General features: G+C 50.5%; 4 protein-coding genes across 4 annotated transcripts; 1 reads left to right on the forward strand and 3 right to left on the reverse strand.

Moving 5' to 3' along the window:
- The first annotated feature begins 123 nt into the window (after positions 1-123).
- On the forward strand, positions 124-1,366 carry BO88DRAFT_399961 (uncharacterized protein). The gene is made up of 5 exons (XM_025705444.1): positions 124-266; positions 337-737; positions 801-880; positions 946-976; positions 1,032-1,366. The coding sequence occupies exons 1-5, from the start codon at positions 180-182 to the stop codon at positions 1,096-1,098; spliced, it is 666 nt and encodes a 221-aa protein (XP_025568065.1). The 5' UTR covers positions 124-179; the 3' UTR covers positions 1,099-1,366.
- On the reverse strand, positions 1,146-2,814 carry BO88DRAFT_377305 (DUF159 domain protein). Its single transcript, XM_025704399.1, has 3 exons — positions 2,669-2,814; positions 1,998-2,571; positions 1,146-1,934 (listed from the first exon to the last, which is right to left on the reverse strand). Exons 1-3 carry the CDS (start codon positions 2,693-2,695, stop codon positions 1,291-1,293), a joined length of 1,245 nt encoding a protein of 414 aa, XP_025568066.1. The 5' UTR covers positions 2,696-2,814; the 3' UTR covers positions 1,146-1,290.
- Positions 2,815-5,971: 3,157 nt separating this feature from the next.
- Positions 5,972-7,323, reverse strand: BO88DRAFT_399965 (succinate dehydrogenase assembly factor 2). The gene is made up of 2 exons (XM_025705445.1): positions 6,781-7,323; positions 5,972-6,700 (listed from the first exon to the last, which is right to left on the reverse strand). The coding sequence occupies exons 1-2, from the start codon at positions 7,238-7,240 to the stop codon at positions 6,252-6,254; spliced, it is 909 nt and encodes a 302-aa protein (XP_025568067.1). The 5' UTR covers positions 7,241-7,323; the 3' UTR covers positions 5,972-6,251.
- A 2,295-nt stretch (positions 7,324-9,618) lies between these two features.
- BO88DRAFT_328220 (uncharacterized protein) lies at positions 9,619-13,339 on the reverse strand (the record flags this gene model as incomplete). The annotated part of the gene is made up of 2 exons (XM_025702550.1): positions 9,619-10,950; positions 11,003-13,339. 2 exons carry the CDS (start codon positions 13,337-13,339, stop codon positions 9,619-9,621), a joined length of 3,669 nt encoding a protein of 1,222 aa, XP_025568068.1.
- Between the last annotated feature and the right edge of the window lie 5,079 nt (positions 13,340-18,418).

Here is an 18,418-nt window from a genome sequence, read left to right on the forward strand (position 1 = left end):
AGGTCGTGCCTAGTACCGACCATCAACTGGTCGCGGCCGCAAACGCGCAGTCACATGAGTTTGCCCTGTTTGTCTGCGCAGCGTCATAGTTTCTCCAGGTCTTCGGATATTCTACCCAGCGTTTATTTACATGAATTTCAATTGAACTCCAATCTTTTTATATCAGCACTTCATTTAACATGTTTGGCATTCGATCATTCGTCCGCCAGACGCCTAGGTGGACGCAGCTCCGAGCTGTGTCGACGCTCGAGGGCCATTCTCACATTGTAAGTAGCGCAGCAATCCGCTATCTACAACCCATCATCTACAATCGACCCTACTAACCTCCCTTCCCAGTACGTATTCCCCAAAAACGGCACCAACATCCTCTCCCTCCTACCCTCCGAACCCACCAACCCGGACCTCGCCCTCGGCGTAACCTCCAAGCTCCCCCCAACACCCGATTCCTTCAAAGAGAACCCGAAGTTCCTCAACATCCTACAAGAAGTGATCGCGGAGCATGGATACAAAGACCCAGAAGCGGTTTCCCAGGCCCAGGTGATGGTCTCAACAGCAGGCGCTAACCTAATGTCCGGGGGAGTGCTGATGGGTGGCGCACGTTCGAGGAGACGGCGCGGCGAAGTCGGTGACTCCAGTGGCGGAGCTAGTGGTCAAGGCGGTGCTGGTTCGGCGGGGAGGGGAGGCTGGATTCATTTGTCGGATGGTAGACGGCCGCCGGAGTATGGGAGGATCGCTTGGTATGTTTTTTTCCTGTTCGTTCCTGCGGAGTTGGGTGTGGGCTGACGAGGTGGGATGGATAGGCCTGAGGATATCTTTGGGAGTCTGGAGGTGGATGCTGATGGGAAGTTTGTGGGAGGGAATGGTAATTATCAGGCGAGTGGTAAGTTGTGTGATTGGTTGATTATAGGTTGTTGGGTTGGATGTTGGTGTGGCTGACTTGGACAGGGACTTATCGGATTGTGACTCGTGATGGAATGTAGGTTCTATTATTTCCTGATATGACTACGTGGATTGTGCTAACTGGAGATTAGTTTCGGTCTGAGCCCATTTCTGCGGGAGAAGTTGGTCCAGAGACTGCGCCAGCAAGAGTCTCAATAGGCTACTTGGTCAGGAGCCTTGTACAATAGTTCATGGATGTATTATTTAACGGGCTTTGTGGGATATTATCTCCATTCAAACTGCTGGCAGTTGACACAAATGGATCATGCCTAAATTACAGACGATTAGCTCCCGGGTCCAGCTCGGGGCTTAGAATCTGGGTATCTCCATCCTTCATGCATGTTCCCTTCCTCACTTCCCGAAAAAGTTCGTAATCCGCTGAGTTCCTGCAGGAGGCTGCTTCTGCGGGCTCTTCTTCATCGGCTTGTTATGCGTGGCACTGCGAATCTTCTTCCCTGCCGGCGTCACAGGCTTGGACGGTGAACTTTTCTCCGGGCTCTTCTTCGGCGATGTATCTACAATCGGCTCCGTTTTCTGCAACTTGGTATCCTCCGTCTCGACATCCGGCGAATGCTCCCTCTTGACTCCAGATACCGGCTTGGGCGCATTATCCTCACTCCATTCTGCATCTTTTGTGGGCCTCTCATCCTTCACTCCTTGTTCCACCTTCACCGCGGCACCCTTCTTCGCATTGGCAAAGAAGTTCGCAATATTGCTCTTATTCTCCTTACTACTGACCGGAACTATAAAATCCGGCGAATCATTCCCCACCTTCCCCACCTCCTTCGCCACAGGATAACATTCCAGCTCACCCTCATACGGCTTGAGGATCGACTGCAGCTCCTTCGACCACTCTGTCCTGGAGGGGTCCAGCCAGGTCTTCATCTCCTTGCTATTCGGGTCCAGAATCACGGGCATCCGATCATGCAGGAACTTCAAGTAGGGATTGGACGATGTCGTAATGATCGTATATGTGTAGAGATATTCATCGGAATCTGTATCCTAGTTAGCCACACCCCCAACATTCCTCAATACATATAGAAAGTATATAATCATACCCTCATACTTAACACTATCCCACAACCCCGCAAAATACATCAAATCCCCATCCTTCCTCTTGACAAAATGCGGAACCTTCTCTTTCCCTCCCGGTCCCTTCTTCAACCACTCATAAAACCCCTGACAGACCACCACGCACCGCTTCTTCCGCTTCATGGACGTCCACATGCCCCGATCCTCGATTAATGAGTCATCTCGGCAATTGATCGTACGCATGATACTTCCGTAGTTGGGGTTGCGTTTCGTCCAGAACGGGATGAGACCCCAGCGCATGCTGTGGAGCTTGTATTTGGTGGGTTTGCTGTTCTTTTGTTTTTCTTCTCCTACCTCCTCCTCCTCCTCAACTTCGTCTGCTGCTGCTACTGCTGCTTCAGTCGCCTCTTTATCGGCGTCAGGTTGACTAGCTGGTTCATCATGATGATGAGAAGACGGGTACATATGCGTATCGGCAAGATAAACAGCGCCAGTATTCCCTGGTGCGAAGTTGTAGGTTTCGCGGACGTCTTCGTCGGGAGGTGCGTCGTCAACTTGAAGGCCTTGATCTTGGAGTCGGCGGCGGATGAAGCTCATGCGCTGTTCGTTTATCAATTAGTTACATGTGGCTAGTGGTCATGGTGATATATAGTACCACCGGAGTAGTACTATACAGGGCGGAGGATGAGGTACGTACCACGCCTAAAGCGTATCGTCCACACATGGTGAGATGACTGAGTTATTAACAAGGTAAGGATTGAAGCGCTGGAGTAATAGAAGGGTAAGCTGAAGTGAAATGCGACTGAAGAGAGAGGTAGAAAGAAAGGAAGAATAGGTTGCGACGTCATGCGGCAGGGCGGAGAAGGAAGAAGCTAAACTACGATCGATCGGCGGGAATCTCCAACTGTAACCTAACCATGTAGTGTAAGGGGTCTGGAACTTCCCGCTGTATAGCATAATTAGAAGCAGCTGGTCCTTTTTTATATTTACCTTGCTTCAATCTCATTTATCTCTTTGTTTAGTGTATCTATAATTCAATTATTCTTTAAGGGTACATCTTGAGCGGCTAGCTGAGCGACTTGGAATGTTCAATGCCGCATTGCGGTGCTTTCACTATGTCAGGCAATTGTTAGCTAACTAACTACTTTTTAAGTAGATTCTATAATAGTTATCTTCTAATATCATCGGGCTGGTAGCATAGTATGGGATCCTCAAGGTAAGTATAAGCAGAATAGACACCGGATGTGATCTAAGCTGTCCTGGAGTACTATATACAATGAATGACTTTATTGATAGTATTACTTCGTTCAGTTCCTCATAACAAAGGGAGAGGTGTAATGAGAGACGAACATGAAGCTCCAGCCAACTTACAAGTATATATACTAAATTCTTGAAGCAGAAAATTATGAAGAAGGGAGTTTTGAAGACTAATCGGTGATGCACGCAACAACGTACATAAAGTCATCGCTCCTGGAGAAACCCGCTTTAGTGTATAGAACGTATATGAAGTGAGTATTATCATATAGAATGGTTCTTCAGAAGCGTACAATATATAATCGGAAGAGATATAGCTATATAGCACTGACAGAATCAACGCCATAGTCTGGCGTCATGCAAGGTACGAGATCTTAGCCATGTAGATCAATCTCAGGGAAGACGGACCCGAGAAGAGCCTCAAATCGAGGTTGAATCTGGGGATAAGGTCGTATGGAGCATTCCATCGACCGATGGATCGAATCCAGAACAGCGACATGTTATGACCCCGCAAGGGTGTTGAGATAGTACTACAAATCAATAGATAGATACTAATACCATCATCAAACCCCGCATCAGGGACACCAATCATGATGGTGGTATATATAGTAAGTAGTAAGGTATGTCTACAATGTCTCTCCTCCAGTGATAGGGTGTAACTTTTTAACAGTCTTTTAAATGGTATTAGAACAATTTTGCATGTCATCCCTTTCACAAGATTCCAGACAATTCGGATTTTTATGAAACGAAAAATCTCGAAGTAAAAGCTAGACATGTTCAAGGTGAAAACCCAGGAGGAGATGGGAGAAACTCCTTCCCTCCGAGGTGCTTTCATTGCTTCATGGCTCATACATCCCAACCAATGCCTGCCCTTTTTGTGTGTGTGTTTGGAAAAGGAAAAAATAAAAAACAGATATCTTTGTTATTTGATTTCTCTCCTCCGCTAAAATCTCAACACCGTCCCTTGGATTACTTGATGGGTATCAATCTATGCCCTCGACATGACACCCCAAGCGCGGATCTTGTGGTCGGTGTAACCAGCGAACAGAGTCTGGCCGTCAGCGCTCCAGGCCAAGCTGACACACTCGGGGTCGCGGCTCTTCTTGCCCTTCTCGACGTACTCGGGCTTGAGCTCGTCAACCTTGCTCTTCTTCTCGAGGTCGAAGATGGTGATGCTGCTGGCGGTGGCAGCGCACAGCCAGTAACGGTTGGGGGAGAAGACGAGGGCGTGGATCTCGTCACCGGCGTGGAGGGAGTAGAGGTGCTTGGACTCGTTGAGATCCCAGAGCATGGTGGTGCCGTCCTTGCCACCGGAGGCGCAGAGGGATCCATCGGGGGAGATGGTGACGGCGTTGATGTAGCCGGTGTGACCGATGTGGTCGGTCTGGAGACGGCAGGAAGCGAGCTCCCAAACCTAGTTGTTTTTGCATGTTAGCTTTGATCCCACAGATACATCCTCTTCAAGTTGAAAAGTTTTCAGTGGAAAAGCAATAAAAGCAATAACAACATAAACAAAATATGTTTGTTGAGTGTCCATCAGGGCATTGGTGAATGTTTGTCTCATGGCCATAAGGCTCTGAAGTAGCAAATACGTTTATGCAAAAACATCTTCTGGACTTGTCGAAATTGCGAATAATGGAAAACTTGGATGTGCGGAAGTCGATTCAAACGTACCTTGACGAGCTTGTCCCAACCAGCGGAGACGATGACGGGGTTCTGGGGGTTGGGGCTGAAGCGAACGCAGGAAACCCACTCGGTGTGGCCCTTGTCGGTGATGGTGAACTTGCAGTCACCAAGGGTGTTCCAGAGCTTGATGGAGCGGTCACGGGAAGCGGAGACAATCTGGCGGTTGTCGGCGGAGAAAGAAACGGAGAGAACGTCGTTGGTGTGGCCGACGAAAGTCCGGGTGGTCTCACCAGTGGAGAGCTCCCACAGGCGGAGGGACTTGTCCCAGGAGGAGGACAGAGCGTAGGCACCGTCGGAGGAGATCACCTATATAATCCCCATAAACGGTCAGCCAAAAGTATTCTTCCCTTCTTGGTTTTCCCAGTCCCGCCTTCTCGTAGGTCTCGATCGGGCTTCGTCCTTCGTTGTGGGGATGGTTTCTTCTTCTTGTCTGGACTGGGACATGGTGGGGACGGAGTGATTCGGAGAGCATACACAGTCAGAGACGATGTGAGAGTGACCCTCAAGGCTGCGCTTGGGGTAACCGTAGGCCTGCTCGTCGCGGGTCAGGTTCCAGATGATCAGGGTCTTGTCGCGACTGCCAGAGAGCAGCATGTTGGGGCTATAATCGAGGAAGAAAAACATAAAAGTCAGAACCCAGTTTTGTCCATTTGATATATGAATATTCATGTTTCAACCAATGCGATCATTTTCTTTTCTCGCAACAATGCATCCATATACCACTTGTTCGGTAGCACATGCACACCTTGTTCGATTTTCGCAACAAAACGCATTTGTTTCATGTGTTCATTTCGGTGGTAGTGTAGTGTTGCCTTACTTCTCCAGAGAGGTAGCCAGGCAGGTAACCCAGCCATTGTGACCCTCAAGGGTACCGCGAAGGACGAGCTGCTCAGCCATGTTGGGAGTCTGGGAGGAGAGAGGGATGAACGCGGGCGGAGCAATTGTCGTTGACTCTAGGCTGGAGATAAAAATCACAGCATTGAGGATGGAGTGGCAGACACTCAGCGTGCCCGCCTGAGCCCTAACTAGCGCGCCCAGCCCTTCTCGCCGTTGTGCGGTACCGCCAACCCTAACTCGTATAAGCGAGTCACGTGCATTCTCACCGCCTGCCTCGGCTGCTGACCGCCTATGGCCATCTATATCATAGATATCAAGTGGAAGTGTGAATGAACCCTCTTTATCGAACGGCAATGCTTTTTAAAACCCTCCAAATATATCCCTGTAAAGCCATCCCGGTGTATAATCTGTACAATCTCGCCCAACATATAATACAAGCCAACTATACAATCTCGCGTCACTTACACACACACCACCATGCCTATGGCAGCAGACTAGCAAGCTCAGTTGTTGAACACCTGCACATTGGGCATACGTCCCAGTCCAGGTCCACCAGTCTTCTTGGTCTTCGCAGCATGGAAGCCCGTGGCACTGTTATCCCGAACATGTTGACGCAGGAGTCTCAGCACATTGGAGTCGGCCCATCGTGACGGAACGGGCCGGTATGCAGCCTTGAAAGCACCAACCGTCTGCGCCCACTCGCCGCTCTTGGCTCCAGTGCGCTTCCACGTCTCCGTGGGAGTATCCTGGGCGCCTGCCTCAGTGGAAACTGCAGCCTCAGTACCCTCGGCCGGAGGGTCCTGGGTAGCCCAGTAGTAGATATCCCAGTCATTCTCATCCAAGAACCGGTCATACTCCTGCAACTGCTCCTTGTTCATATCGGCCAGATAGACATCGGCGAACGTAGACAACAGGAGATCAGACTCCAGGATACCGCGCTTGCGGCTCTGATCTATACCATCCCCCGATTTGCATCAGCTACTCATTCCAAACAGACAGAATCGAAGGGGAAGTGAAATAGGAAACACGAACACAACAACCGAGCCCTCATCGTAGTAACATCTTCGCCCTCCCGGCGCAGCGGCTCAACCTTAAAGGTAATTCCCTCCATCTCTCCAACACCAAGTTCAGGCTTCTGAGCCCCCGTCTCCTGGCGACCTCCGGTGAAATGCTCGACTCTGCCGGGGTACGGATCCGCCGGCCGGTAGTTGGGGTCGACCGAGTTCAACATCTCCGGGGGAGCCGGCTTCTCGCCGACCTTAGGGAAGTCCTTGGTCATGGTGGAGGTCGTGTTGGGCACATGGGGGTTAGGGGGCTTGTTTGTCTGGTTCTTGCGATGCTCAGGGGCCGTGGATGGTGCGCGATCATTGTTGTTCACGCTGTTTTGACGAACAACCGAGCTGCCGAAGGAGCGCCGGGCAAAAGTTGTCGTGAGAGAGATTGACGAGGTCGATGGCCGCATGAAGCGGTTGATGAGTCTGGGTGCAGACATTGTGATGTCGATATGATGATGACAATAATCTATAGTGGGAAAGATTGGGATATTGGCAAATTGGTCGCGATTTCCTGGGGGAGGTCGACGATAAAGTAAGAACCGAAGCCGAAGAATGACGGGGTTGACATCATCCGGAGAAACCTCGTTTGCATTGTTTGCAGGGCTGTTCACCAACCGTCTCCGGCGCATTTCCAACGGCGGTTGGTTTGCTCCCCTTGCTTCGCTGATGTTGCTATGACTGCAGAATGTCACAGTCTGTGGGCTGCAATTGGCTCTCGAAGAGTTAAGTTTTATTGACTAGCAGGGAATTCAGTCTGGAGTTACACAGTATCGTGTTGGCTGTCTTATTGCTAGCATGTTCGCATGGCTTCGTGGTGACACACTACAGCACCTATCGAGGGTCTTTCGACTTTTGCAAGAGGCTTCTTTCTATGTGGTCAGAAGTGGCTAGAAATTTGATAATAATACAGATCGCCAGCACCAATATACATGCACAGTTGTCATACTCCTCATCAATAATCAATCAGTGTACCGTGAAGCAAATCCCGGAGCTACATAGGGCCAAGATGATAATGAAATGCATTGAAAAGAAATAGTCCATATTTTGTCATGACAAGAGAGAAAGCATCAACCTGGAACCTTCTCTTTCTCACGATTCTAGATCTAAGCCGCCATGGTCTAGATAAGGTGCTTGGATCTACAAATCCAAAGCAGTTAGCCACACCACCCAAATACCAGACTAGGCGAAGTGTCATGGAGAGGAAAAGAACATACCTGAAGTAAGCCCTCAGATACACAACCTGCCAAGCACCCAATCCAACCAGCATACCCATAGTGCCGAAAGCGAACCACTTCACACGCTCATTCGTGCTCTCGTTGGTGTCACGCAGCTTCTGCTCACGAGCGCGCAGGTACTCCATCTCGCTGACAATCTCGGCCACCATTTCCTCGATACGGCGGAGGTCGGTCTCAACGGGCTTGAGCTTCTCCTGGACCTGAATGCTAGACCAGTCACGGGCATCGGCACCGATGTCGACGTCGAGCTCGATGGACTTGTAGGGGTTGGCAACGGCGTCTGGTAGGTTGTCTGGTTAGCACCACATACACACACCACACAGCAAATAGTATCCCTGGAATATCAAGAGACAACATAACCAAGGTGGATAGACATACGACGAGTGGTGAGCTGGTTGTCAAAGCAAACATCGAAGGCAGTATCAGCGGGAGAAGTGAAGGCCTGGCGAGTCTCTCCGGCAATATCCTTAGGACGACCGTGGTCATTGCCCAGCGCATCCTTGATCTATTTCAGATAGCAAAAATAGTTAGCCAATTATATCCTTTCTTTCGCAAGCGACACAACTTCCAAGGCAGAATAGGACATCGGAGGACAACAAAACAGCTGGCCCGACCAGCGTGCCTCTCGCAATCACCACAAACAACAATGGAGTGGGTTCCCACGTACATGCATGTTAACAACCTGACCATCACCCTTGTTTCCGCTCACAATGGCCGTGACGACCACAAGCTGGTCCTTGAAGACGAAGTTGCGTATACATCGCTCGTTCTTCCCGCTCACGGCAGAGAGGTCGAACTTCAGGGCGGAGGTGAGTTGAACAAACAGGAGGAATAGAAGACCGAGGAAAGACCTCATTGTGAGACGGGTGGCCGCCATTGTCAATGGCAGTTGTGGCAGTGGCCGAAGGGAAGGAGACTATAAATTGACAACGAGGCTCGGAAGCTGCTGTGCTGCTGCTATTGATGCCACGCCGCGCTCTGGAGCCCAGGGGATCCCGATCGGTCGGTGGAATGTTTCTCCGGATATTGACCCACACGTCGGATCTATACGAACAGTACATGGTCTTGGGAGGCCTACTTGCAACTCGAATCATCATAGTGAGGAGATTTGTTATGCGATTAAATCGTTAAAACTTCTTCTATCAACAATATAGGCGCTTGCAAAATCAAGTAATCTCATTCATAGGCCATAACTGGAACTCTCTTCCTGAGGATACTAGGTAAAATAGAAAAGACCCACAAAGTAGTGGATAGATAAAGGAAGAAATGTAGAGGGGGAATCAAGCGTGAGAAAGAAATACCGCTGGAAAGAGTGATACATCCAAGAGGTGCAAAGGCAGACCGCAATCCAAAAGGGAAAGAAAATAGAAGATATGAGCGAAAGAATAAAGCTCCAATATGGACAGGAAAAGGGCAAGGAAATAAAAGACAGTATCGTTCATCAGAGTTCGCTACGGCGAACAGGGCATTTCGTTTGCCTAACACATTATGATATCGTGTTCAAAGCAATGATTAGAGAGTGACAATGTAGAAAATTGGGACACAGAAGGGAGAATTTAAGACGCATTGAAGGAGACACATCAAGCCTCGACCTTCTTGCGGCGAACAAAGAGTCGCGAGAATCCCGAGTCCTTGGACTTAGTAGCAGCAGGAGCCTTGCTGGCGGGAGGCTCAGGAGGTCCAGTGTTCTTGAGGAAATCAGCCAGTGCGCTGGTCTCGGTCTGTCGCACCGAGGGAGTCTTGAAGTCATAGGCGCCGTTCATGGCACCCGCATTGCGCTCCATGCCGACTTTGACAGTATAGTTCGAAGCGCCTCCCATGTAGTTATCAGGCTGTTGACGCAGAGAGGTCTTGGAGGGTTTCGCCATAAGTGTCTTCTCGGATGCAGTATTCCGACGCAGTCGAGCTTTCACCGATGCTGAGCCCCGCCGAGAGTTTGCATTGGCCGCCAAAGGCTGTTGTGGCGGAGTAGGCTCTGGTGGGGGAACATTGCGCAGGAAGTCGATCAGACTCTCCTCATCACGTTTGGGTTTTGGCTCTTCAAGAAGCTCGTCAAGCTCGTCGTCATCGTCCAAGTCAATAGCGTAAGGGTCCGGCACACGGCGTCGTGTCCGTGGCGGACGGTGGTCATCGGATACGCTCACAGGAGCAGCAAATGTCGTCTTCGTTTCCTTGGCCAAGACAGTCGGAGTGCTTGTCCGACTAGTAGATTCCAGAAGCCCTGTGCGAGAGCCCACGGAGACCAGAGATGTCTCAGCTACCGATTGCGTGCTAGCCACGGAGGGGGCGCCCTTCGTGCGACCTGGCTCAATCGCCTGGAGCTCGTCCGAGTCCATGGTATCCCTGAAAGGCGCAACAGTGCGCGGGATACGATGAGCCCCAGCCGTTGGTGGGCCTTCCCGAATGAAATCGATCAAGTCGGACGACTGATCGCCCCGGGGAACCACGGCAGAACGGGCTTCCATGCGGGGACCGCTACGGGCAGAATTTGCAACAGAAACAGTGCTACTCGCAGGCCGGGACAGCTTCTTCGAAATCTCAGTGGCATCAGACAACCGACGCAGGCGCGACGACTTGGCAGGGCTACCATCAACCGTTGCAGGAGTGGTGGGAGTATTCGGTCCGGTGGACTTCAAGAAGTTTGCAAAATCACGGGTCGATTCCATGCTGTGCTTCGCATCCCGAGCCTGTCCGGCAGCCGGTTTCTGCTGTAGGCCCATGGCGGGAACTTCAATGGACTTGGGTTTCGACTGGATGTACTTGGGTACTGGTGGAAGGTCCACCGTGCTTTTTGATGATGCTGTTGAGTGTCCCGACCGAGACATGTCATCTGGGGTCGGTTCAACGCTCTTTGGCAGGTCGGTCGGATCAGTACCTGCTTGCTGAGCACGCCATCTAGGTGAATCCGGCAACTAATACGAGGGATTAGCAATAGCAAAAAAAGCGGAACAATGGCTGACTCACCTCCATTTCCCTCATGCTCTTGGGAGTCAAGGTGAAATGGATTGTTTCCTCGCTGCGGATCAACTCGTCCAGGCCGGACGTATCGTCGTAAGCCGACTCCCTTGTCGAGACCCTGCTGACCTCAGACGAGGTACGGAGACGAAGCGAGCCAGTATCTGCAGGGCGACCGATAAGACCCTTCAACTTGCTCGATACCTGAGAAGTAGTAGAACCTGCAGTGACAGGACGCTTCTCACGGCTGCTGCTGAAACTGCCTGAGCGACGAGACTTGGAATAGACAGAAGACGCCACTGAGGTGGAAGGTCGTGCCGGCAATCGTTGGACTGCGGCGCGTTCGACGCCGGAGCTGACGGAGGCTATCCCTGGGCTCGAGCGCCCGTACTGATGCTGAACCCCGGGTACGAACGAGCCGCGTTTGCCAGGCAATGATCGCGAGGATTCCGAAATTGCGCTCTCTCCAGAAGTTGAAACAGGCCGAGATGTTTTCTCTACGGCGGTGTCGTCTGCAGAAGATGGAACAGTTGGAGGGGTCGAGTCGTCGGGAGTAGACTGGTCACAATCAGCAGCCTTGGACGCATCCTGATCGGCGGCGGCGGGTTGTGCCGGAGTGGAGTTAACAACCCCCTGCGTTTGCAGCGCGGCAGGCCCAGGGGCAATTTCTACCCCAGAGGCCAGTTGAACTTTTTCATCTGTCTCATGTGTCTCAACCTCGTCGGTTTCTTGGATCTCACGATCGGTCAGAGAAGGTGACGACACTGGGGTACTACTAGCGTCACTCGTTGCTACGACCGATGCGACCGATGTGGACGGGGTCGCGGCGGCCCCCTGTGCAGCGCTAGGAACCACCGGTTCAATTTCTTCGGCGGTCTCTGGTTTAGTTGCCGCTCCACCGTGCCGCTCGTCATCCTCGTCATGTTCGTACATCGTCTCCAGGCGTCTTCGCTCCTCTGATGGAGTAGGCGACGTGCGCTCGGCGGGCTGCTCAACTTCGGATGGTTGTTCATCCGTAGGAGCAGCATTGGGCAAAGACCTTGACCGAGCATGGCGCGGCGATTTGATGTTAACTAGTCTTGGCGTGATAGGAGAGGTCCCGCTGGATGAGGGCGATCTTGGTGAAGGTAGCGTCAGCACCATAAGGCTATGGGGTCGAACTTTATGGGCTACTACGGCTTGCATCGTCTGGATGTCGCTAGTGTCGAGCTCCGGGAGGAAGCCTGCGGTTTCAATCTCCTGGACGTCATGCTCACTCATCGGCAGTGGGACGGAGGCCGGGTCAATTTCGTCCTGGCTCTCCGGAAGCGGCTCGTTCACGGATCGCGATGATGCGGTACGCGGCGAGATCTCATCGATTGTGATCGCACTGCTCTTCCTACTGCTAGGCCCGAAAACTAAGCTCTGGCGATTCACGAGAGATTCCCTTGACACCGCTCGCGACAAGTTGTTTCCTCGCATACGCTTCCTCCAAGTCCGCCAGAGCCTTCCCAGAGTGGGGTTCAACGCCAGCCTCTCCATGTCGTGGTCTTCCACGACCAGTCGGTCCATGCTTGCGCGATTCGCGCCCGTCTCCGTCGAATCATCTTCATCCTCGAGGTTTGCTGATAGTCTAGACCGAGCTATCTCGCCCGCAATGATTAGGGCTTGCTCGCCCATGTGTTCAATAATGGAGGTAAGAAAGATCGAGGCAGCAGGCGTGATGTGACCGACATGGCTGGCGAGCCTGCGGAGGCCGCCTCCATCTTCGCCTATGATTTCCTGGTTGATATATTCCTCTTCGTCATCTTCTTCCATGTCTCCCAGCCGCGTGTAGACCATACACCGCAGGCGGGTCAGCTTCCAGGAACGCACAAGGTCAAATTCGCCAATCGAGGTTTGGCCGCTACGGAATTCCAGCTGCTCGTCTTCCGGTCCACCCAGGTATTCACTTAACTCATCATCAGCTGCCGACACCATCTCCTTGGCCAGTCGAGGTTTTAACACTTCGGCGACGGCGGGACGAATCTTGCCCAATTGAGTGGATTTGGCCGCGGCCAGGATGTTGAAGAGAATGTTGTCGAGGAATGCATTGAGGGAAGAGAGGGCTTCACGAGTGACAAGCGCACTCGCACTGGACTCATGGCCCTCATCGTCGGCGACAAAGTCGGCGGCGTTGAACTCTTGGTCCGCAGTAATTATTTGAGCGGCTGCAGACGAGGCGATATACGAGGGCGCGGGGATCACTGGTGGGGGAGCGAGAAAATGGGAACGGGAGAGCTGCGAGTCGCTGGACATGCTGGTGCTGCGCGAACGTGAAATCGTCCGTCCCAGCTCGTGAGACTCGAGTCCTTTGGTGTGCTGCATGGTTGAACCACTAGGTCATATACCGACCTCGACAGCGCGCAAAGGGTGGTATGTATTAAGAAGTAGGATAGAAAGTGAACGACTCGGGATAGAATGTCGAGGGTCAAAGAGAATGGCCAAAAAGAATAGGGAAAGCACGCTAGATCATCCTAGAAGTCATAAGGCATAAGCATATCTTCGTCAGCTTTTCCAACAATACGACCTCCGATGCACAGCCTAGTTTGGGGGCCTTTTGCTTGATTCGCCTTTTGCGCAGTCTGCCTTCTGAACGGATGTCGTAAGATGGCGTCGGACCATCCCAGACTATCAAAAGCAAAAACAGGAAGGATGACTGGGGGAGGGGCGTAATGAGCAGCGAGAGGGCGAAAAGAACAAAGAATGACCGAAGCAAAGCGAGGAAGAAAAAAAGAAAAAGAGAATGTACAGAGTACCCAACGGGGTGGATGCAGGGTAGAATAGTGTCGCGACTAAGTAGAACGTACCCGGAGAAAGGAACCAATTAACAGTACGTCGGGGTCATGTCGATAAGACGCGGAAAGGGATCTGAAGGAAATCGATTCCGAGAGATCAATAAAGACCTGGACGGAGAAGAAAACTCATCGAAGAGTTCTATAGCAGAGAGGAGGAGAAAAGGAGAGATAGAGAGAGTGTGTGTGTAAAAAAGAAAGAGAGTAAGTGAAAGAAAGAAAGGAAAGAGGAAGAGGAAGAAAGGAAGATTGGAGTAGTTGATGGTAGCTTTGGGGGAGATGGATTTCAGGAGTAACAGACAGAAGAAGATCCCGTTGCAATGAGAAAGTTGCTTTGCTCTCTGTGTTTCTTGTCTGTCTGTCCGTCTTGTCTCTTCTCTACTGCTAAACTAGTCTCTAGCTCCCCATTCAGACCCGAGAAATGAAATGTTTAGTGACTTAGGACTGTTTAGTATTACTGACTATTACAATTACAGACTAAACTGGGCGAGTTAGTACCACTTTAGTCTGTTTTTACTCGAAGCAAAATCAGGAGAGGTGGAGCCCACCCTTTTCCCTCCCGGCGGAAGAAGAGAAGCAAGAGGCAAATGAGGGTCAAGGGGAGAGTGGAGCAGGGGGGTGGAAGAGAGAGAGTTGATGGAGGCGACGGTCGCTGTGAACGGTGAAGGCTAACTTGGGATTATCAAATTGCGCGATGGAAAGTCTTATCCGCTCATCATCTCCGGATTTCTTGGAACAGTTGTACCAGTTGTACATTAGTACAAAAGTATGTTGTAGGGCGGTGTCTGTCTTCAAAGTATCTATCTACGTATCTACTGGACTAAATGGAAATGATTTGATTTGACTTTGGACGGCATTAGACTCAGCACGAGTCGGATGTCTCCAGGCACGAGCGGGTTGCCGATCTTGCCACTCGGAGGGTGAATGCTGTGCGTGTGTGTCATACAACAACGTGGTACTACTATTGGGAACTTTCGGCCGCCATGAACCACGGATTTCCTTTCAGCAACTGGGGAGCGTTGCTCTAAGAAGCAGTTCAACAGCCTTGATGGGATAGTACCTTGGTTGGATGAGCAATAGTAACAACCGTGACTTGAGACCGTTAGAAGAAGCCCTCGAGATAATTTTTCCTTTTTCCCTTCTTTCCCACTTTTTTCCAGAGAAGCAACGAAGGAAAAGGCAGCGAAGCCCCCAAGAAAGCCGACGATCTCCAGACCCAAACTAACTAACGAATGCGACCCACTCAGCCTTCGAAACAAAACCCTAAAACCGTCCGACTGCAGGAAAGGGGCGCTACTGTACGTCTGTAACCGCTTAACCGACCCGTGTTGGCCTGCTTGGCCGCTCCGCCTCGAGGTTTCTCTCATCTTAGGCGAAGTTGTACGTCACTAGTAATCCTCTGAATATTGGAATGAAAATGGAAGGTGTCTGGGAGAATGATCCGTGATGTTCCCGGACGAATTTCCTGGATCTTCTCCCATCCCCTCTTCTGGCCCTCTCTGCCTAAAGAATAGTCACAAAGAGATATGCCCCGGTTGAGCCCGTTTGTTGGCCGTACCAGGTTTCGGCACTTCATATCCTTCCCGAAAATATCCAGACCCATCCAACACCAAGGTCAAACTCTGATTTCCGACTATTAAATCCAATCAATACCCCTGGGCCGAAGCGGAAGACGGCCGTGCCCAGGGCCAATGGACATGGGGTCCACCCCCATCACCACGGGCACCTCCTCCCCCTCTGCCTCTCTCACTCCCCTTTTGAGTCTCTGAAGAATTAGAGATGCGATGGTGCTTTTTCTGGGCAATTACGCAATGAGGCTCGAAAAAAGGGCCCCGTTTCTTTCCAGAAATGCTAGGCATTCCTGTCAATCTGCCTTGTGCCCGTCACAGAATACTCACAAGCAAAAGGGATGACGACCGAGACGAGGTCGCAAATATCAAGATGGGGATCCTTTTGAACGGGACTGACAAGGTAGATCATCGGTGGGTAGTAACGACCATAATGCATGAGCGTGCTGCATGACTCTCCAGCACACACACGCAATTTCTCCATATCTACCCCATACGCTACTGAATTGCCATATGAGGCTAAAGGACGCCCTGACAAATCTTATATGACTATTCGGGACCACAAAATCCTCCGACCTTCCTTCTCAGTATTAAGTCGCAGGGAAGCACAGGGCATATCCCTGCTTGATGTGCCGTCCCCGAAGTTACTACGGAGTGAGTAGTAGTCTATCTTCTTGCTATTTATTCCCGACCCCTGCAATCCGGGTGCGCAGTTAGTTAGTAGATACTAGTTAGGTAAGAAGCCAAAGATTTGAAATACCATTACAGGCACACACCCACACAACCCCCCGCCATCACGCGATCGAACAACCATACATACAGCATCGCTGGACATATCCCAAAAATCTCCTCTCCGTGCCTTCCCAGTGGACCGATCCCAGTACCCAGTTATGCTCAGTCATGACCAATGGATAGACTGTTGACCTCCGTGGTTCTCGCATTCCGTGGTTCGGACGGTCCTCGATATAGCCGTTCCGGGTAAGTCCTCGGATAGTTAATCGGGTACACCAGGGGACTCTGGCCTATGATTGGTTTCCGACTACAGATTTTAATCTATCTCGGATATGGTCGCTATACCCACTTTGTCTCCCTCTCTCTCAGTCTCAGCTGAGTCCGTTCAAGTCCCAGGTTCAGCTCAGCCCAGTTGGGTCTAGTTAGATGGGGAAATACCCACGTTAAAACTCCAGCTGAGACCACAGTGCATGACTCAAGCAGTGGCTATATTAAGCGACGGGGAGACCGATAACAGATGGGAAGTCCCAATAGGCTGGAGATGCACGGTAGATGCATACTCAATCTATCCATCCATCATTAAGATTATTCTAGGTAGTACACATATCCTCCTAGGGACCATTAATCAAAAGGAATAATGATCTAAAGTAGTGGGGGTCAGCTGTCATTCCGGAGCCAAGGACATGGGACGCACCGGGAGGATGCAATTCTCGAAGAGTTCTAGACCTCAATGATCTATGATGGATTCAGCTATTGTATTTACTATCTTCTTTCCAGCTGCGTCTAGATCACGCCTCTATCTATACCAGAGTACCATATAGAATCTCCGACCCTGGCATCTTCAACCTACCACTGTAGCAGCAGCAGCGATAGCGGCAATATGATCTCAATCACACCAACCACATCACAGCATCACCTCTTCTAATGCCATGCATCCTAGCGCTGCGGGAGTGGCTTGTCAATAGTCAGAGCACTATTATTCAGCTAGACTAACCCCATGTCCTATAATAACAGAATGAGATCAATACTGCTTGCTGCCCAACCATATCTAGAACCCAACTAGTGACATAGACAAACACTTCCAGCTAATATGATTTCCACTACTATCTACCCAGGATCGCCACGATCTAGACCTATAGATAACCATAACTGGTTGCTCATTACACAAATCACATTCCCAAGTAGTACTACTCATGCAGTTGGCCTAGGATCCAAACTAGCTAACTAACCCCGCAATCACACACTCACGCAGCAGATAGTCCGCACATGTTCTTGTGTAGCGTTCAAGGATATACAGTTCTGGTTCGTGTGACAGTGCAATTATTGATGAACTTGAGTAGAGTTTCTGCTTCTGTTGCTGTTTCTGGTTCCACGAAAGCCGAGATATACTCCGATACAAGCTGACTGACTGCTAACCGTTAACCTACTTAATAGGTAACTACTCATCAGTTTCTACCAAAATAGTTAATGGAGTCCCTTGTACATGTACAGAGTATCAACAGCATGTGAACCATCCAATCCCGATAAACACCCGGCGTCGGGGCACAGTCACACAGCCCAGCCCAGTCCATTCGCCACAATGGGCAAGGGAATCCAGCTAGCATCATCATTATCATTATCCCCTGCAGGGAATAAAGGGACGATCGGTCAGTCGATCGATCGATCGCAGGTGCTACTTTGTGTGTGTGTGTATGTGTGTGTGTGTGTGTGCCATATCCTAGCGCAGCCTGCATATACACAACACAGCAAGTACATAGAGCCAGGTATCTATCTGTACACAGGTAAATAGCAAGGTAAAAGGACTCAAAGTCCAAACCCCGACCGATGAGCCAAAGTAGACGGAATACTACTACTACAACAACAGTAGATGACATGCATATAGCCCCCATCTCATACCACCCAACATGACATGTACTGTATGTGCCGTGCTCCACACCACCAATTTGTAAGTAATACAAATAGCGAACAACCAACAATCAACAATAGAACACACAAAGGAAATACCACACTAGACTGTATTTAGCAATAGAAACAACACGGCAGCATTTCCAAACAACTCATCAATCACACTTTCATTAGAATCATACGATCTAACTGGCTCGGTGGAGGCGATTGTGGCTTCGGTAACTAAGATGTTAGTACGAAGTTAGTTAGTTGCTTGCATAGTGGACAAGTAGACTAGTAAGTACTGTAGTTGATTTGATTTAGTCTGGTGTAGGCGAATTCCGCTTTCCGTTCATAAGGCCGGCTCCTTCATTTGCCTACCTACTAGGTAGAAATTTGATGGGTTAGTTTCTGCCTGTTTGATTTGA

This window comes from Aspergillus vadensis, assembly GCF_003184925.1.
Source record: "Aspergillus vadensis CBS 113365 unplaced genomic scaffold BO88scaffold_1, whole genome shotgun sequence".
Lineage (NCBI taxonomy): Eukaryota > Fungi > Ascomycota > Eurotiomycetes > Eurotiales > Aspergillaceae > Aspergillus > Aspergillus vadensis.